The sequence below is a fragment of the Scyliorhinus torazame genome, chromosome 11 (genome assembly GCF_047496885.1).
Source record: "Scyliorhinus torazame isolate Kashiwa2021f chromosome 11, sScyTor2.1, whole genome shotgun sequence".
Classification (NCBI taxonomy): domain Eukaryota; kingdom Metazoa; phylum Chordata; class Chondrichthyes; order Carcharhiniformes; family Scyliorhinidae; genus Scyliorhinus; species Scyliorhinus torazame.
The window spans coordinates 229,639,183-229,656,379 of record NC_092717.1 but is presented as its reverse complement, the minus strand read 5'-3'; the positions used below and the strand labels follow the sequence as shown (position 1 = coordinate 229,656,379).

Genomic DNA, 17,197 nt, shown 5'->3' with positions numbered 1-17,197 from the left:
TATTGTTCCCGATTTGACCGAGAGACCAGGATACTCTGCACCAACCTTTAGATAGGCCACTTGTGTCAAATCTTTATGGATCTGGACATTAGCAGTCTATGAACAATATTTAAAATTAACTGAAAATAATCTACGAAATTGTGCTGGCAAACTTACAGCCATAACAATGCTGGGGAGTCCCCACTCTGTGCTAAGCAGACGTTGGCTATGCAATCTTCCTTCAGTATCGAGATTTCTCTCCAGAACGTCCACTCCCACCACGTTGGGGTTCATGGGATTAGGGTATTTTCGCATTGCAGCTTTGATGACCGTCTCCCATGGATGACTAAAGGACACAAAGAAGTACAAGCATATTGCATATAAACCCGATGCCATTGTACCAGGAACAGAAGAGAAGATGTGTTTTGTGAGGGCCACGAAGAAGCCAGCACGAGTTTTAAGGATACAAAGTAATAACATTTATTTACAATAACATATATATATATATATATATAACAGCAGCAGCAACTTCCTTGCTGCACACTCCTTCCTGCTGGTTCCTAAACTGGCCAGCTTTATTTATACTAGGAGTTTACTAATGGTTTCTCCGCCCCCCTCATTGGGGAGGCTCATACTCCCACAGGATTGTGGGATTGTCATTAGTCCCCAGCCAATGGTAAGTAGGCAGGCTATAACAATGTGGGTGCAAAAGAGGCCTGTTTCCCAGAAAGGGGGTTACAAAAATATCACCCAGACCAAGCTTGTGATCTGCTAAGATGCAGGCATACAATAGATACTTTAAAAGTTGACATGCAGAGATATAGCACTGAAGTATACCACAGCATAGCAATTATCTGTAAAAATATTAGACAATTACATTCTAGCAAAAGATACAAGAATTTCCTATTTTTCATGATATTTGTATATTTTCCTATAATGTGTAATAGTAGCAGCACTATGACTGGAATGACCAACATCAAACAATGTATTTAGCTCACTCAGTTTGGAAAGGATTTGTATGGTCACCTACAAGTCAGGAAGAACTTTTCAAACTATGTTTAACTTTTTCCAAACAGAAATATGCAAGAGGGCAAGCCGATGGAGATTTGCAGAATGGCTTTAAAAGCAGACCAAGGCAGGCCAGCAGCGCGGGTTCAATTCCCGTACCAGCCTCCCCGAACAGGCGCCGGAATGTGGCGACTAGGGACTTGTCACAGTAACTTCATTTGAAGCCTACTTGTGATAATAAGTGATTTTCGTATCATTTTTTCATTTTCAATGTTCTTAAATTAAATGTAATCATGACGAATATTAAGTATAAGCACTGGAAAGAAAACAGAGCTGTGAAGGGATAGAGATCAAATAACATGGAACTAATATTAGGTTAAAAGTTACACCTTGGGAAAGGCCTTTTTTAAGCGGGTAAATAGGGTGATATCTGGATTTGTGTGGGTGGGTAAAACCCCTCGAGTAAAGAAAGTACTGTTAGAGAGGGAGAGGGGGACAGGCACTGCTATTACTGGGCGGCAAATATAGCCATGATTAGGAAGTGGGTAGTGGGGGAGAGGTTGGTTGTGGAGCGGGTGGAGGCGGTCTCATGTAAGTGCACAAGTTTGGGGGCATTAGTAAAGGCTCCTCTGCCGTTCTCGCCGGCCCAGTACTCCACAAGCCCTGTGGTGGTGGCGGCCCTGAGAGTTTGGGGGCAGTGGTGGAAGCATATGGGAGTGGAGGGAGCGTCGGTGTGGGCTCCAATTTGTGGTAATCACCGGTTTGTCCCGGGGAGGATGGGTGGGGGGGTTTCGGAGGTGGCAGAGAGCAGGGATTGAAAGGGTGGGATCTATTTATTGATGGGAGCTTTCCCTGTTTGGAGGATTTGGAGGAGTTTGAATTGCCGGGAGGGAATGGGTTTCGATATCTGCATGTAAAGGATTTTGCGCGAAGGAAGGTTGAGACCTTTCTGCTTCTACCGCCACAGGGGATACAGGACAAGGTGGTTTCTAAAACGGGGTGGGGGAGGGGAAGGCATTGGAAATTTATAAAGTACTTATGGAGTGGGTGGAAACACAGATAGGGGAGACAAAACGTAAATGGGAAAGTGAGCTGGGTAAGGAGTTCGAGGCGGGTCTGTGGGAGGATGCTCTGAGCAGAGTCAACATGTCCTCATCATGTGCCAGGCTCAGCCTGATACAATTCAAGGTGGTTCACCGGGCACACATGATGGTGGTCCAGATGAGCAGATTTTTTGGGGTGGAGGACAGGTGTGTGAGGTGTGCAGGTGGGCCCGGAAACCATGCCCACATGTTTTGGGCATGCCCGAAGCTTAGGGGATTCTGGCAGGGTTTTATGGATGGCATGTCCACGGTTCGAAAAACAAGTGTGGCGCCGTGTCCAGAGGTGGCGATTTTTTTGAGTGTCGGAAGACCCGGGAGTCCAGGGGGCGAGAGAGGCTGACATTTTGGCCTTTGCCTCCTTGGTAGCCCGGAGACGGATATTGCTAGCGTGGAGAGACTCCAAGCCCCCGAAATCAGGGGTATGGGTTAGCGACATGGCTGGGTTTCTTAGACTTGAAAAAATTAAGTTTGCCCTAAGAGGATCAACGTTAGGGTTCGTTCGGAGGTGGCAGCCGTTTATCGACTTCTTCGGAGAAAACTAAACTGTCAGCAGATTCAATAAGGAGGGAGTGAGGCTATTTTTTGTCTAGATTAGGTGGGAACAGTGGGAGATGGAGGCATGTGTTACGCATTGAACTATGTTTACATTGTATTTGTATCTTTTGTTATAAAACCATAAATGTTTTAATAAAATGTTTTTTTTTAAAGTTACACCTTGGGTAAACTCACTGTAAAACGCATTTTAACACGAGTCAAAATTAGCTTCCAAAAGCAGTGAGGTTAGCCCCCTTCACAACAATGTGAATTCACTGATAAGAAATGCATGCACCTAAAAAGCGGCATTCTATGAAATGAAATGAAAATCGCTTATTGTCACAAGTAGGCTTCAAATGAAGTTACTGTGAAAAGCCCCTAGTCGCCACATTCCGGCGCCTGTTCGGGGAGGCTGGTATGGGAATTGAACCGTGCTGCTGGCCTGCCTTGGTCTGCTTTCAAAGCCAGCGATTTAGCCCTGTACTAAACAGCCCCTGTATGGCTCTTGCCATTACATAAGCACATACAATGTTAACCCTGATAATTAAATGCTAGCATCAGATAAAACACTGGGCCTCCAGACTTATTATCTTGCTGGACACTATCTTGATTAAGCAACATTAATCAACTTGACTGTTACATAAGGGGCAGCACGGTAGCATTGTGGATAGCACAATTGCTTCACAGCTCCAGGGTCCCAGGTTTGATTCCTGGCTTGGGTCACTATCTGTGCGGAGTCTGCACATTCCCCCCGTGTGTGCGTGGGTTTCCTCCGGGTGCTCTGGTTCCCTCCCACAGTCCAAAGATGTGCGGGTTAGGTGGATTGGCCATGCTAAATTGCCCATATAGTGTCCAAAATTGCCCTCAGTGTTGGGTGGGGTTACTGGGTAATGGGGATGGGGTGGAGGTGTGGACCTTGGGTAGGGTGTTCTTTCTAAGAGCTGGTGCAGGCTCGATGGGCCGAATGGCCTCCTTCTGCACTGTAAATTCTATGATTCTATAATGTCAAGTTTTCAAGAATAAACCCAAAATAACATTTCAGAGAAATTGTGTGGACATCTCATTTCACCAAATATCGGATACTAATTAGGGTTGGTCTATTATTATTTTTTTTAAATTTAGAGTACCCAATTATTTTTTCCAATTAAGGGCCAATTTAGCATGGCCAATCCACCTAACCTGCACATCTTTAGGTTGTGGGGGTGAAACCCACGCAGACACGGGGAGAATGTGCAAACTCCACACGGACAGTGACCCAGGGCTGGGATTCGAACCTGGGTCCTCAGCGCCGTAGTCAGCAGGGTTGGTCTATTACTGATCAAACAAACATCTTCTATGTAACCATCGCTTCTCGGCCTTTTGGCTAGGATAAAACATGTTCTTGTCAGCTTGGATCCAGTATGTCTTTTTTGGGGGACCATGAATTGGATTCAATTTGAATTTGTTTTTGGAGCAAGCAAATCGATTATGGTTTTGCCCTGTCCACTCTAAGCATTGGCCCCATAACTCTTGAGATTAGGATGAAATTAAAAACAATAATACAATCCCAAAGTTAATTCTAAATATCTCAGCCCAAACTTGAATCTTACAGATTCATTGTTCTTTGTTCTTTGTTCTCATGGATTGGCTTCAGATCAATTTGGAATCTAGTGAATCTCCCATATTCGAGGATTACGGTAATATTACTTGAATATTTGTCTTGATTCAAGGACTGCATCTCCAAAAGTGCATCAGCAATTGGCACTCCACCAAAATGTCAGCCTGGGCTTGAACCCAGAAACTTCAAGACTGTCAGCACTGAACCAAGGCTGGCATTTATATGATTACTTGCTGGGATTTTGAGTTTAGACAGTAGGTACATTGGGATGTACCTGCAGTCTGAATCCCCAGTCGGTATAACTAGAATCAGCACCAATCTGTTCCCAGATAAACAAGGAGTTGGACACAGCTGCATAGGGGATGTGGTGAACAATTAAAATGCCTCCTAATAGAAAATGTTTTGCAGACCAAGACACAAGTGTTTTTCCACCAAACAAACGTTCCTTCAGTTTCTTCTGCAGTGCTGAGTCTCTGCAGTTTACGGGAGACATTCTGTGCAACATTTTCTGCACACAAACAGGAACCAGACGGAACAGCACTCATGGGGATCGGAGGCCCCAGCTGCATGCCCTTTGGGCAGGGTGGTGTCCTGGCATTGCATGTGCCACCCGAGTACCCTGGCAGTGCTGGCCTGGCGCTGCCAGTATGGCACTGCCCAGGTGGCGCTGCCAGGGCGGCAAGTTGGCATTTTCTGCGTGGCATGGTAGCACAGTGATTAGCACTGTAGCTTCACAGTATCAGGGACCTGGCTTTGATTCCCTTCCTGGCTTGGGTCACGGTCTATGTGGAGACTGCACGTTCTCCCAGTATTTGCTGGTGCTCCAGTTTCCTGAAAGACGTGCTTGTTGCGTGAATTGGACATTCTGACTTCTCCCTCGGTGTACCCGAACAGGCACGGAGTGTAGCGACTAGGGGATTTTCACAGCAACTTCATTGCAGCGTTAATGTAAGACTACTTGTGACACCAATAAAAATTATTATTTGCAGGCAGTCACAAGCTGAGCGTCACTGAAGTAACAGTCAGCACCCGCATCATACCGGCCCCCAACACCAACTGCCCGGAGACACTCATACCCAATGCCCCTGGAGGCAAACTGGACACGCCATCGCCCGACAACACCCCCCCCCCGACAACACCCCCACCGTCATCGCCCCGAGAACACCCCACCCCCATCATCCTGACAAAACCCTACACCCATCACCCTGACAACACCCACACAATCGCACTGACTTGACAGCACCCCACCCCCTTCACTCCGACAACGCCCCCACCCCCAAAGCCCCAACAACAGCTCCACCCCCCCAACACTCCAACAATCGCCCCGACCCGACAACACCCACACCACCACCACTCTGACCCCCATAGCCCTGACCCGACAACATGATCACCATCGCCCCCGATCGACAACACCCCCGACCGCCATCAGCTCGACTCGCCAACGTCCTCACCGCCATCGCCCCGACAAAACCTGCACCGCCATCGCCCCCGACAAAACCTGCACCGCCATCGCCCCCGACAAAACCCGCACCGCCATCGCCCCCGACAAAACCCGCACCGCCATTGCCCCCGACCCGACAAAACCCGCACCGCCATCGCCCCCGACCCGACAAAACCCGCACCGCCATCGCCCCCGACAAAACCTGCACCGCCATCGCCCCCGACAAAACCTGCACCGCCATCGCCCCCGACAAAACCTGCACCGCCATCGCCCCCGACAAAACCTGCACCGCCATCGCCCCCGACCCGACAAAACCTGCACCGCCATCGCCCCCGACCCGACAAAACCTGCACCACCATCGCCCCAGACAAAACCTGCACCGCCATCGCCCCCGACCCGACAGAACCTGCACCGCCATCGCCCCCGACAAAACCTGCACCGCCATCGCCCCCGACCCGACAGAACCTGCACCGCCATCGCCCCCGACAAAACCTGCACCGCCATCGCCCCCGACCCGACAGAACCTGCACCGCCATCACCCCCGACCCGACTAAACCTGCACCGCCATCGCCCCCGACAAAACCTGCACCGCCATCGCCCCCGACAAAACCCGCACCGCCATCGCCCCCGACAAAACCCGCACCGCCATCGCCCCCGACAAAACCCGCACCGCCATCGCCCCCGACCCGACAAAACCTGCACCGCCTTCGCCCCCGACCCGACAAAACCTGCACCGCCATCGCCCCCGACAAAACCTGCACCGCCATCGCCCCCGACAAAACCCGCACCGCCATCGCCCCCGACAAAACCTGCACCGCCATCGCCCCCGACCCGACAAAACCTGCACCGCCATCGCCCCCGACAAAACCCGCACCGCCATCGCCCCTGACAAAACCTGCACCGCCATTGCCCCGACAAAACCTGCACCGCCATCGCCCCCGACCCGACAAAACCTGCACCGCCATCGCCCCCGACCCGACAAAACCTGCACTGCCATCTCCCCGACAAAACCCGCACCGCCATCGCCCCCGACCCGACAAAACCTGCACCGCCATCGCCCCCGACCCGATAAAACCTGCACCGCCATCGCTCCCAACCCGATAAAACCCGCACCGCCATCGCTCCCGACAAAACCCGCACCGCCATCGCCCCCGACCCAACGAAACCTGCACCGCCATCGCCCCCGACAAAACCCGCACCGCCATCGCCCCCGACCCGACAAAACCTGCACCGCCATCGCCCCGACAAAACCTGCACTGCCATCTCCCCGACAAAACCTGCACCGCCATCGCCCCGACAAAACCTGCACTGCCATCTCCCCGACAAAACCTGCACCGCCATCTCCCCGACAAAACCCGCACCGCCATCGCCCCCGACCCGACAAAACCTGCACCGCCATCGCCCCGACAAAACCTGCACCGCCATCGCTCCCGACCCGATAAAACCCGCACCGCCATCGCTCCCGACCCGATAAAACCTGCACCGCCATCGCCCCCGACCCGATAAAACCTGCACTGCCATCGCCCCCGACAAAACCTGCACCGCCATCGCCCCCGACCCAACAAAACCCGCAACGCCATCGCCCCCGACCCGAGAACACCCCACCGCCAACGCCCCAACACCCCCACCCGATCCTGGCCCCCCACCCCCTGATCCAGGCCCCCCCCACCCCCTGATCCAGGCCCTCCCCCATCCCCTGATCCAGGCCCTCCACCCCCTGGTCCAGGCCCCCTCCCACTCCCTGATCCAGGCACCCCCACCCCCTGATCCAGGCCCACCCCTCCCCCTGATCCAGGCCCCCTCCCACTCCCTGATCCAGGCCCCCTCCCACCCCGTGATCCAGGCCCCCTCCCACTCCCTGATCCAGGCCCCCTCCCACTCCCTGATCCAGGCCCCCCCCCACCCCCTGATCCAGGCCCCCTCCCACTCCCTGATCCAGGCCCCCTCCCACTCCCTGATCCAGGCCCCCCCACCCCGTGATCCAGGCCCCGCCACCGACCCCTCCTGCGATTCCCTGTAAATTACCTGAACATGTGCTCCGTGCTCCAGATCTTCATGTTACCGCCGGCCAGGCCGCTCTGCGGTGCTGACAGCACCGGGAAAAGATTCGCTCCCCTCCCACTACCCTGTGCCTAACACGGAGGCCGGAGATCCCACACCCTCCCCGACAAAACACTCGATGATCCTCGTCTGACAGGAGTCGGTAAACGAGGGAAGGTTTTCATCCGCTCCGTGAAGCGTCATCTCGCCCCGCCCACTGATCCGCGCCCCGCCCCCTGGTCCAGGCCCCGCCCACATCAAGCGCTGCCCCGCCCACATCAAGCGCTACCCCGCCCCCTGATCCAGGCTCCGCCCACATCCAGCGATGCTCCGCCCACGTCCAGCGGTACCCCGCCCCCTGATCCAGGCCCCGACCTTCCATCAATTCAGGCCCCTCCCACTGCGCTCATCCCGGCCCGCCCACATCTAGGAGCGCCGTCCTTCCACCAACCCCGGCCCCGCCCATTGCGCTCATCCCGCCCACTCAGCTCGCCGCGCCCTCCCCCATTTATTACCCCGCCCACATCCTGTAGCTCCGCCCTTCCATCAATCCCGCTTCCCCACAATCACTACCCCGCCCACATCCAGCGCAGCCCCGCCCCCTTTACTGCCCCTCCCACATCCACCGGCGCCGTTCAACCATCAATTCCGGCCCCGCCCATTACGCTCACCCGTCCCGCCCACTCAGCAAGCCCCGCCCACATCCAGGAGCGCCGTCCTTCCCTCAACCCCGGCCCCGCCCATTGCGCAAACATGGCCCGCCCACATTTGTCAGCACTGTCCTTCCCTTGCCCCGCCCCTTGCACAGTCCCGCCCCCGCCCCTTGCACAGTCCCGCCCCCTGCACAGTCCCGCCCCTTGCACAGTCCCGCCCCCGCCCCTTGCACAATCCCGCCCCTTGCACAGTCCCGCCCCCCCTCCCGCAGAGCTAACAGAGAAACAGAAAACTGGACAATCTCTGCAGGTCTGACAGCCTCTGCAGAGAGAAAAGGGAGCTGGCGTTTGGAGTCTGGGTGACTCTGTTATACAGAGCTTCCCCCATTACCTCACTCACTCCACTCTCTGCAAATCTCGGTTTCCACGGTGAACTCACCATAAACAAAATTGACTCATTGATTATTCCGCTAACCCTTCAAACAGAAGCTTTTTTAAAAGCCTGGGCGACAACGAAACAACTTCTTAAACTGAGGAGGTCATTGATTTTGTTATAATCTAAAATGTTAGATTTGAAAGTACAAAGCCAGCATGAACAAAATTGCACCACGGTTTGACATTAAACGTATTAATGTACATAGAATCAAACAAGCCACCACTACCCTTAAAGACAATTATACCAGGAAAAGCCCATTCATGGCTATCCATATCTAAACGTTGGGGCTCAGTTGGTGGAATAGTTTTATTCTCAAGGAGGTACTGTACCTCAGCTAGTATGCACACCAACTCTACAACTCATATTTCCTGAGTTTCCCACATGGATTCCTTAAAAAGGAGCACAACATTTGCATACGTTTAGATACAGTATTCACTAAAATATCTTAACCGTCAGAAAATGTATCAAATGTTTTAATTCAAATAAACTCTCAGCACATTGGGTCTGCCTATCCTCGGGTCTTTCGGGCAATACCATTGATGGGGAGGAAGTCTGGTCATCCTGGATTGGGTCCATTGGGGCTGGTTTAGCACAGTGGGTTAAACAGCTGGCTTGTAATGCAGAACAAGGCCAGCAGCGTAGGTTCAATTCCCGTACCGGCCTCCCCGAACAGGCGCCGGAATGTGGCGACTGGGGGCTTTTCACAGTAACTTCATTGAAGCCTACTTGTGACAATATGCGATTATTTTTAATATTATTATATTAAGGCCCCACATCACGACTCACATGGATGAATAATAGCGACTTGGATGAAGTCCTGGTGGGTGCCAATCTTCCACAACTCCAGCGGAGGGAAGGCACCATATTCCCAGAAATATTCTATATGTTCTAAGACTAAACAACGGAATGCTTGAAAGGCTACTTATCCAAAAGAGGAAGGTTGTGTGTGGTGGGGGTACTGTTTACCACCCATTTTACATTGATGGTGTTTTAACCTGTCTATCTGTTGATTCAATATCCTGCAATGTGCTGTTACGCTTACAACCTCTTTGCGAGATTGTTAGAACAATCTATTCGCTAGTCCGAGCCAACACTAGGAGCGGAAGTCATCTTCTTTGTAACATGCTGCATTTAGGCCGAAGAAAGCATGCGGCTGATTTTAAATGCCACAGCCTCACCTTATATTCTCACCCCGGGGTGGTGTCGCGGACAGCTTCGGTTGGCTTTAGCACGTACAAATGTTGGCCAGTTTTGGGAATGGCCACGAAAGAAACATATTGCTAGTCAGGCAAGTAATTGTCCAGGTCAAAAACAGAAAGAACAGCGATAAAAAGTAGGAAAAGCGGGAGAAAGAGACAACAAGAGAAGTATCGGCAAATGCGGGAAAGCAAAGTCGGAATAAAATTCATCGCAGGGTTTGAGTCAAGTTAAATTTGTTTTGGAGGTGGACATTTCTGATGACGCAACTGTGCAGGAGGCGTGACTGTCAGTGGGCGGGGCTATGGTGGACCTGCGCCATGACGCAATACGTTTAGTATGTATCCACTTGTGTTCAAGGTTCAGCAATGTGGAAGTGGGAATGAATGGCCCGAGGCTGCAGCTAAACCCGGCGCTGTCTACACATTTTAAACATGGATGAAAGAGTTAGTAATATTAAACGTTGTAAAACGAGGGAAATAACAGAAATTGAATAGTACATCACCACCTCCTGATGCAGTTGAACACCTTTGCTCCTCAGCACAGCAAAGAGCGGTCGGAGTAATTGAGAACATTTAAACATCGTCTCTCTCAGTTCTCCCTTTTCCTATTACACTTTCTATCATCATAGAATTCCTCCTCACCCATTTATTTTATTCCGTTTGCTTCTCAGGAGATTGCACGGAAGGTGGAGGGGAGAATGAGTTTAACATTGTGAATTTGTTGTACTAGTGGATGAGCTTGGATGGATCTTTTCTTGTCCTTTTTTCAGATTTTTTCCCCATAGAATTTGCAGTGCAGAAGGTCATTCGGCCCATCGAGTCTGCATCGGCCCTTGGAAAGAGCACCCTGCCCAAGCCCACACCTCCACCCTATTCCTGTAACCCAGTAATCCCAGCCCACCTTTGAGACACTAAAGGCAATTTAGTTAGCATGGCCAATCCACCAAACCTGCACATCTTTGGACTTGTGGAAAGAAACCAGAGCACCCGGAGGAAACCCACGCAGACACGGAGAACGTGCACACTCTGCACAGTGACCCAAGCCGGGAATCAAACCTGGGACCCTGAAGCTGTGAATCCACTGTGCTAACCACTGTGCTACCGGGCTGCCCTAATGTCTGTGTTAGTTAACTCTGAATAGATTTATCTAGGAAGCAACATTTGATGCATTCTAAAAATGTTTCCTACTTAAGACAGGAATAACGTTAACGTTTCGTCAATCTTGGGATAGTGAATATGTGACATATTATTGCCACAAAACTCTCTGCAGCCGTTTGCACCATCATCTCCAATGTATGGTTGTAGGTAATAAAGCACACCAAGAATTGTACCATTCCCTGGTCGGCATCGCCACCGGGGGTAGCAGTATGGTTGGGTGACCTATATGACTTCCTGTGGTTAGAGAAGATAAAGTATGAGTTAAGGGGCTCAGCAGGGGAGTTTGAGAAAAAGTGGAGGATGTTTGTGACCGTGTTTGAGGAGCGCAGTTCGTCGCAGCGAGGGGGTGGTGAAAAAGGAGAAAAATCTGTACAAACTGTATGGTTGATTGTTGGTAAGAATGTTTCCTGGGGTGATTACTTGCTGTAACCTACTTTGATACAAATTTGAATAAAATGCGTTTTAAAAAAGAGAAAAAATGAAAAAAGAATTGGACCATTCCCTTTCCTGTTTCTTAACTTTCTCAATGTGTGGTATGTGTTATTGCAATCCCTTAGGATATCTTTACATTCTAACTCTGTATTTGAATCCTTTATTAATACTGACATTCTACCCCCCCCCCCCCCTCTCCTCATTTGCTCTGGGAATATTATCGTGGTTCCGATTATTTAAGATGATTACCGTATTTCTTCTGGCTTTGATTCACATTTTTGATATTGCTTGCCTTTTTCTACAATTTATTTGTTTTACTTTAGCCCAAATGCTCTTTTTTTTCCCTTCGGATATTCTCCTTACTATTTTAAATGCATCTTCTGTTTCTTTCCAACCTTTTTATTGATCCTGATTGATAAGAAAAATAAAACATCAATCACCATTCAAGTTAAATAATGACACCAATGCAAGACCACATGGGTACAAGTCAGTTCATGTCAAAAAGTACTTCATTAGATAAAGAATGGTTGACTTTAATTCCTGGAATGGGCCTCCAAGTGGAGCAGACAAAGCAAAAACCTCTGGAGAAATACAAGGTAGTTAGATACTGTGATGGTGCAATTTACTTTCAAAGAAGGTTCAGTCAAATGGTCCGTTATTCTCGTCGATTGATCTGTGCGTCCTCTCTTATATCACAGATTTGAATTAATTGGCAAAAGAAGCAACTGGAGACGAGGATAAACTTTTTAACGCAGCGAGTTTTAAGATCTGGAATGCACTGCTTGAGAGTGTGATGGAGGCAGGTTCAATCGAGGCATTAAAGAGGGAATTGGATTGTTATCTGAAAAGGAAGAATGTGCAGGATTATGGAGAGAAGACACAGGTGTGGCGTTAGGAGGACTGCTGCAAACAGTAGGCTGAATGGCCTCCTCCTGTGCTGTGACAATCTGCGATATCTCCAGCAGTTGCAGTTTCATCTAACTCGGATCTTACAGTAGTTGCTGGACAAACTTGGTTTATCTGCAGACAGTTCACAGCTGGATTTTTTCAGACTTTTTATCAATTGTAAGCGAGTAACCCCTGCCTATGAGAGAGAGCAGGTGCAATAAAGGCGTTGATAAAATGTTTATCTGAGAACATATTGCAGTACAACAGTACAAAGCTCCTTCTGATGATCTGCGTAATTCCAATAACTTGGAGTGGACCACTTAAAAATCCAAACATATTTTAGAGTTTAAATGCACTGCAGGTAGGGGAGGGGATTGGAGGAGAAGTTGTAAATAAAAACGAACGAGTTCCAAATTTTTAGGAGTTCGCAGTTTCTCACCTTTTGTGATGATAAATCCTGAAATCCTGTTCGCAAGATACCAGCACTGTGTTGGGGAGCGAGAAGTCACTCAGTTATCAGGAGGAAGGAGCATCACAAAATCGTAGGAATCGAATAAATAAATGGCGATGAAAAGGCAGGAAAAAAAGATAAAAAGGCAAAACGACGGGCACAAACAGCAGCACCGAAACAGGCAATATAAAACCAAGGACATGGCAAGCTAGCTCAAAGAGTAACAAACGCTTTCCCCTGAGGATGTTGGATTCAGTGATGTAACCACGTGACTGAAGCGGAGGGGGCGGGGCCGGGCTATGAGGGGCGGGTCGAGGGAGGCAATGGGACGGGGGGCGGGGCGACGTGGTGGCGTCATGCGCCCGGCTCCGCCCTTGATGACGTCAGGCGCTTTCGCCATGAGTGAGGCGGAGGAGGAGGGCGAGAGAGGCGGCGTCGAGTCTGAAATATCCACCTCCATGTCCTCGCGGTTTCAACATCGGGGATCCTAAAACCACTAAGAAGGGGGAGGAGAAAATAAAACACATACAGACACACACACAGAGGACAAGCAAGTGATGGCGCATCGCTATTTCACGATGGCCCGCTGCTGCCGGGGGTTGTACACCAGACTCGGCCCTCAGCAGAGCAGCCGAGCCTGGAGACTGGTAAGCGAGGTGGAGGAGGGCTTTAAAACAGGGTCATTGGCAGGGCAGCATGTTTTGACCAGGAAAGCACCCCTATCCCCACCACCGTCCTGTGCAATGCAATTTAAATTCAGTGGTTGTATAATGACGGTGATCTGCTTTCAGGGTTGCGTCATAATATCCTTTCCCTCCCCCTTTATAATTGGGCCACTTCATGCATCTTAAATAGCTGAATTTTTTGCAGAATAATCTAATTTAGTGTGATGATAGTGAGTTTTTTGTTTTCTCCAAAGGGACCCAACTCGATGGAGGTGAACGGCCAGGTTGGTCAAGGCGTTAAGAGCCTTGATCTTTTGGATAGATTTAGAGAGTACAAATACAAGGAAGCTGGACAAGCATTTTATAAATCACCTGCTAGGCCCCAGCTGCAGTACCGTGCCCAGTTCCTCTGCACCACACTTTGAGGTTAGGCAATGGATAGGGTGCAGAGGTGAGGCATCAGCGATGAGGGGTTTCAGTTAAATGGAGCAACTAGGGAAACTGGGATAGGTTGGAACGATTCATCTCTGAATCACAAGGTTCTCAGTTGAAGTTCCACTTCTGGGCTTGAGGACCAACATCAAGGCTGACACTGCACATCAAGGGAGTACTGCACTGTCAGAGGTGCTGTCTTTTGGAAGAGGTGTTAAAACATCTGCCTACTCTGGTGGATGTAAAATGGTCCCATAGCACTGTTCTGAAGAACCGCAAGGGAGCTTTCTCCAATATCCTGGCCAATATGTATCCCTCAATCAACATCACAAAAAATGATCATCTGTTCATTATCACATTGTTGTTGGTTTGAGTTTGCTGTTGGTGGGCATTTGCTGTGTGCAACTAAGCTTCCTTGTTTCCTGTGACTACACATCAATGGCTGTAAAGTACTTTTTGATGTCTGCTAGTTGGTGGCACGTTGGAACAGTGATTAGCACTGCTGCCTCACAATGCCAGGTACCCGGATTCAATTCTGACCTTGGGTGACTGTGAAGTTTGCACATTCTCCCGTGCCTGCGTGGGTTTCCTTTGGGTGCTCTGGTTTCCCGCCACAGTCCAAAGATGTGCAGGCTAGGTAGATGGGCCATGCCAAATTGCCCCTAAGCGTTAAAAGGTTAGGTGAGATTACAGGGATAGAGCTGTGAGGGATTGGGCCTAGGTAGGGTGCTCTTTTGGAGGGCAGGTGCAGACTCGATGGGCCCAATAACCTCCGTCTGCACTGTAGGGATTCTAGATTCTAGCTTTGGCAAAGAGTCAGCCAGACTGAAAGCATCAGCACCGTTCTCTCCACAGATGCTGTCAGACCTGTGGAGATTGTCCAGCATTTTCTGGTTTTGTTTCAGATTCCAGCATCCACAGTAATTTGCTTTAATTTTTTTTGTGCTTTTGTCTCTGACTTGTGTCAATTCAACTTTGCTGCAGGAACCTGGGGGTCAGGTTTTGCTCCCAAAATTAGTCGCAATACATTATCTGGCCACAGTTTAAAGTATTTCATGGTGAATGGTGGCCTTACTCTGCAGCTATGTTTACAATTAATCATTGACAAAACATCAGCAGGACATGCGTTAAATAAATCTTGCTGTGAAAAGTTTCACACTTGTGCATGTTTAAGGTTGGTTTTGTATGAAGCCTGGCACTCTTGGGATGTTGGGGAAGTCAGCTGAATATAAAGCTTTGCTTTGGTACTGTTATATCTGAAACCTGAGAAAATGGCTTCTGTGACCCATTTCTGTGGTGCCTTATAGGCACATTTACTAAACTGGTGACATGCGAATATGAAGATCAAATAGACTAGCCACCTTTGTCTACCTTATAGTTGTTCGCTACAGAATCACTTGGAATTTCTAAATTCGGTTTACTGTTATGCATGACTGACATCAATGTTAGCTGGTCCAACATGTCTTGGACCATCTCTGTTTAGTGTGAAACAGTTGCGAGTAGTTTCATGTTTTTAAAGTAGAGTTGCCTATTTGGTAATTATTGTTTCTGTACACGACTGAGCACTAGATCATATGTTAAATAGCTGGTCTTGAACCTGTGAATAAGATATAATGGTATATTCTCATTCTCTATTGTGGTCTTGTTGAAGGGATTTATATGATTTAGTGCTCTTGCAGTTTTCAGGTTGTGCACACAATTGTGTGGGCTTGGATAGGAACAGCCTATTGGCAAATGTGCTAGGTGTCTATGGACGGCTCTCCTCACGACCTCCAAAAGGTAAGATAATTACAATTCCTACTAAATGAAATGAAAATGAAATTAATAATCATTGTGCATGAGAATTAGTCTGTTTTTGTTTTCGAGCCTCCAAAACTTTTTTTTTACAATTGAGGTCCTGAGTCCCCTCCATAACCCAAAAATCAGAATACAACTTGCATTTTTTCGAAACAAGATATTTAAATTGTGTCTTAGCAGGTTTTTATTCTGATGGAACTCTGAATTCTAACCAAAGTATTTATGAACAATTGATCTTGCAGTTGGACCACAGGTTTGAATTGTGGGCAGTGAGGCATTTATCTACATAATGGTCAGCTCCTGAGATGAAGTTTCCAAAAGTTAGTTTTAGGGCTAGGAGCAGAAAGGTTTCCTACCCCGTCAACTGGGAAATTGCCACTGCACCCAAAATAGGGGAATGATAAAATAGCTTTCTTAAAATACAAGAAACAAATGTTTGGATTTTGTTTGAATAAGTATTAATTAAATCAGCATTACAAACAGAAACCAAAATCTCTGCTTTCTGAATTACTAAGGGTAGCAGGTGCATGGAGACCTCCAGAGGGTCCACTCCCAAGTTATACACTATATATATATATATATATATATATTTTTATATATATATATATAAAAAACGGGGTTCCTCCGACAGTCCAAAGATGTGCAGGCTAGGTGGGGTTACAGGGATAGGGTGGGGGAGTGGGCCTCGATAGGATGTTCTTTCAGAGGGTTGGTGCAGACTCAAAGAACAAGCAAAGAACAACGAAATGTACAGCACAGGAACAGGCCCTTCGGCCCTCCAAGCCCGTGCCAACCATACTGCCCGACTAAACTACAATCTTCTACACTTCCTGGGTCCGTATCCTTCTATTCCCATCCTATTCATATATTTGTCAAGATGCCCCTTGAATGTCCCTATCGTCCCTGCTTCCACTACCTCCTCCGGTAGTGAGTTCCAGGCACCCACTACCCTCTGCGTAAAAAACTTGCCTCGTACATCTACTCTAAACCTTGCCCCTCTCACCTTAAACCTATGCCCCCTAGTAATTGACCCCTCTACCCTGGGGAAAAGCCTCTGACTATCCACTCTGTCTATGCCCCTCATAATTTTGTATACCTCTATCAGGTCGCCCCTCAACCTCCTTCGTTCCAGTGAGAACAAACCGAGTTTATTCAATCGCTCCTCATAGCATATGCCCTCCATACCAGGCAACATTCTGGTAAATCTCTTCTGCACCCTCTCTAAAGCCTCCACATCCTTCTGGTAGTGTGGCGACCAGAATTGAACACTATACTCCAAGTGTGGCCTAACTAAGGTTCTATACAGCTGCAACATGACTTGCCAATTCTTATACTCAATGCCCCGGCCAATGAAGGCAAGCATGCCGTATGCCTGCTTGACTAC

The 17,197-nt window shown here is 48.9% G+C and overlaps 2 protein-coding genes across 7 annotated transcripts in view; one reads left to right on the top strand and one right to left on the bottom strand.

Annotated features, from left to right (window-relative positions):
- Positions 1-13,173, bottom strand: part of prelid3a (PRELI domain containing 3A) — a 45,314-nt gene extending 32,141 nt beyond the window's left edge. For 3 of the 6 annotated variants that reach the window (XR_011933482.1, XR_011933483.1, XM_072468409.1), the window contains exons 1-2: positions 7,688-7,902; positions 157-325 (exon numbers count right to left, since the gene is read on the bottom strand). Coding sequence is in view for 4 of the 6 variants with exons in the window: in XM_072468409.1 (XP_072324510.1) it covers positions 157-325; positions 7,688-7,719 (201 nt within the window). In the remaining 2 variants the exon portion in view is untranslated. Of the gene's footprint in view, positions 1-156; positions 326-7,687; positions 7,903-9,969; positions 10,194-12,907 lie in introns of those variants that run through there. The other 3 variants (XM_072468407.1, XM_072468408.1, XM_072468406.1) reach the window with 3 other exon arrangements.
- Positions 13,174-13,306: 133 nt separating this feature from the next.
- The window catches only part of afg3l2 (AFG3-like AAA ATPase 2), a 74,076-nt gene continuing 70,185 nt past the window's right edge, over positions 13,307-17,197 (top strand). Inside the window, exons 1-2 of the mRNA XM_072468405.1 lie at positions 13,307-13,566; positions 15,696-15,795. Of these exons, the coding sequence (XP_072324506.1) occupies positions 13,477-13,566; positions 15,696-15,795 (190 nt within the window). The 5' untranslated portion in view covers positions 13,307-13,476. The remainder of the gene's footprint in view (positions 13,567-15,695; positions 15,796-17,197) is intronic.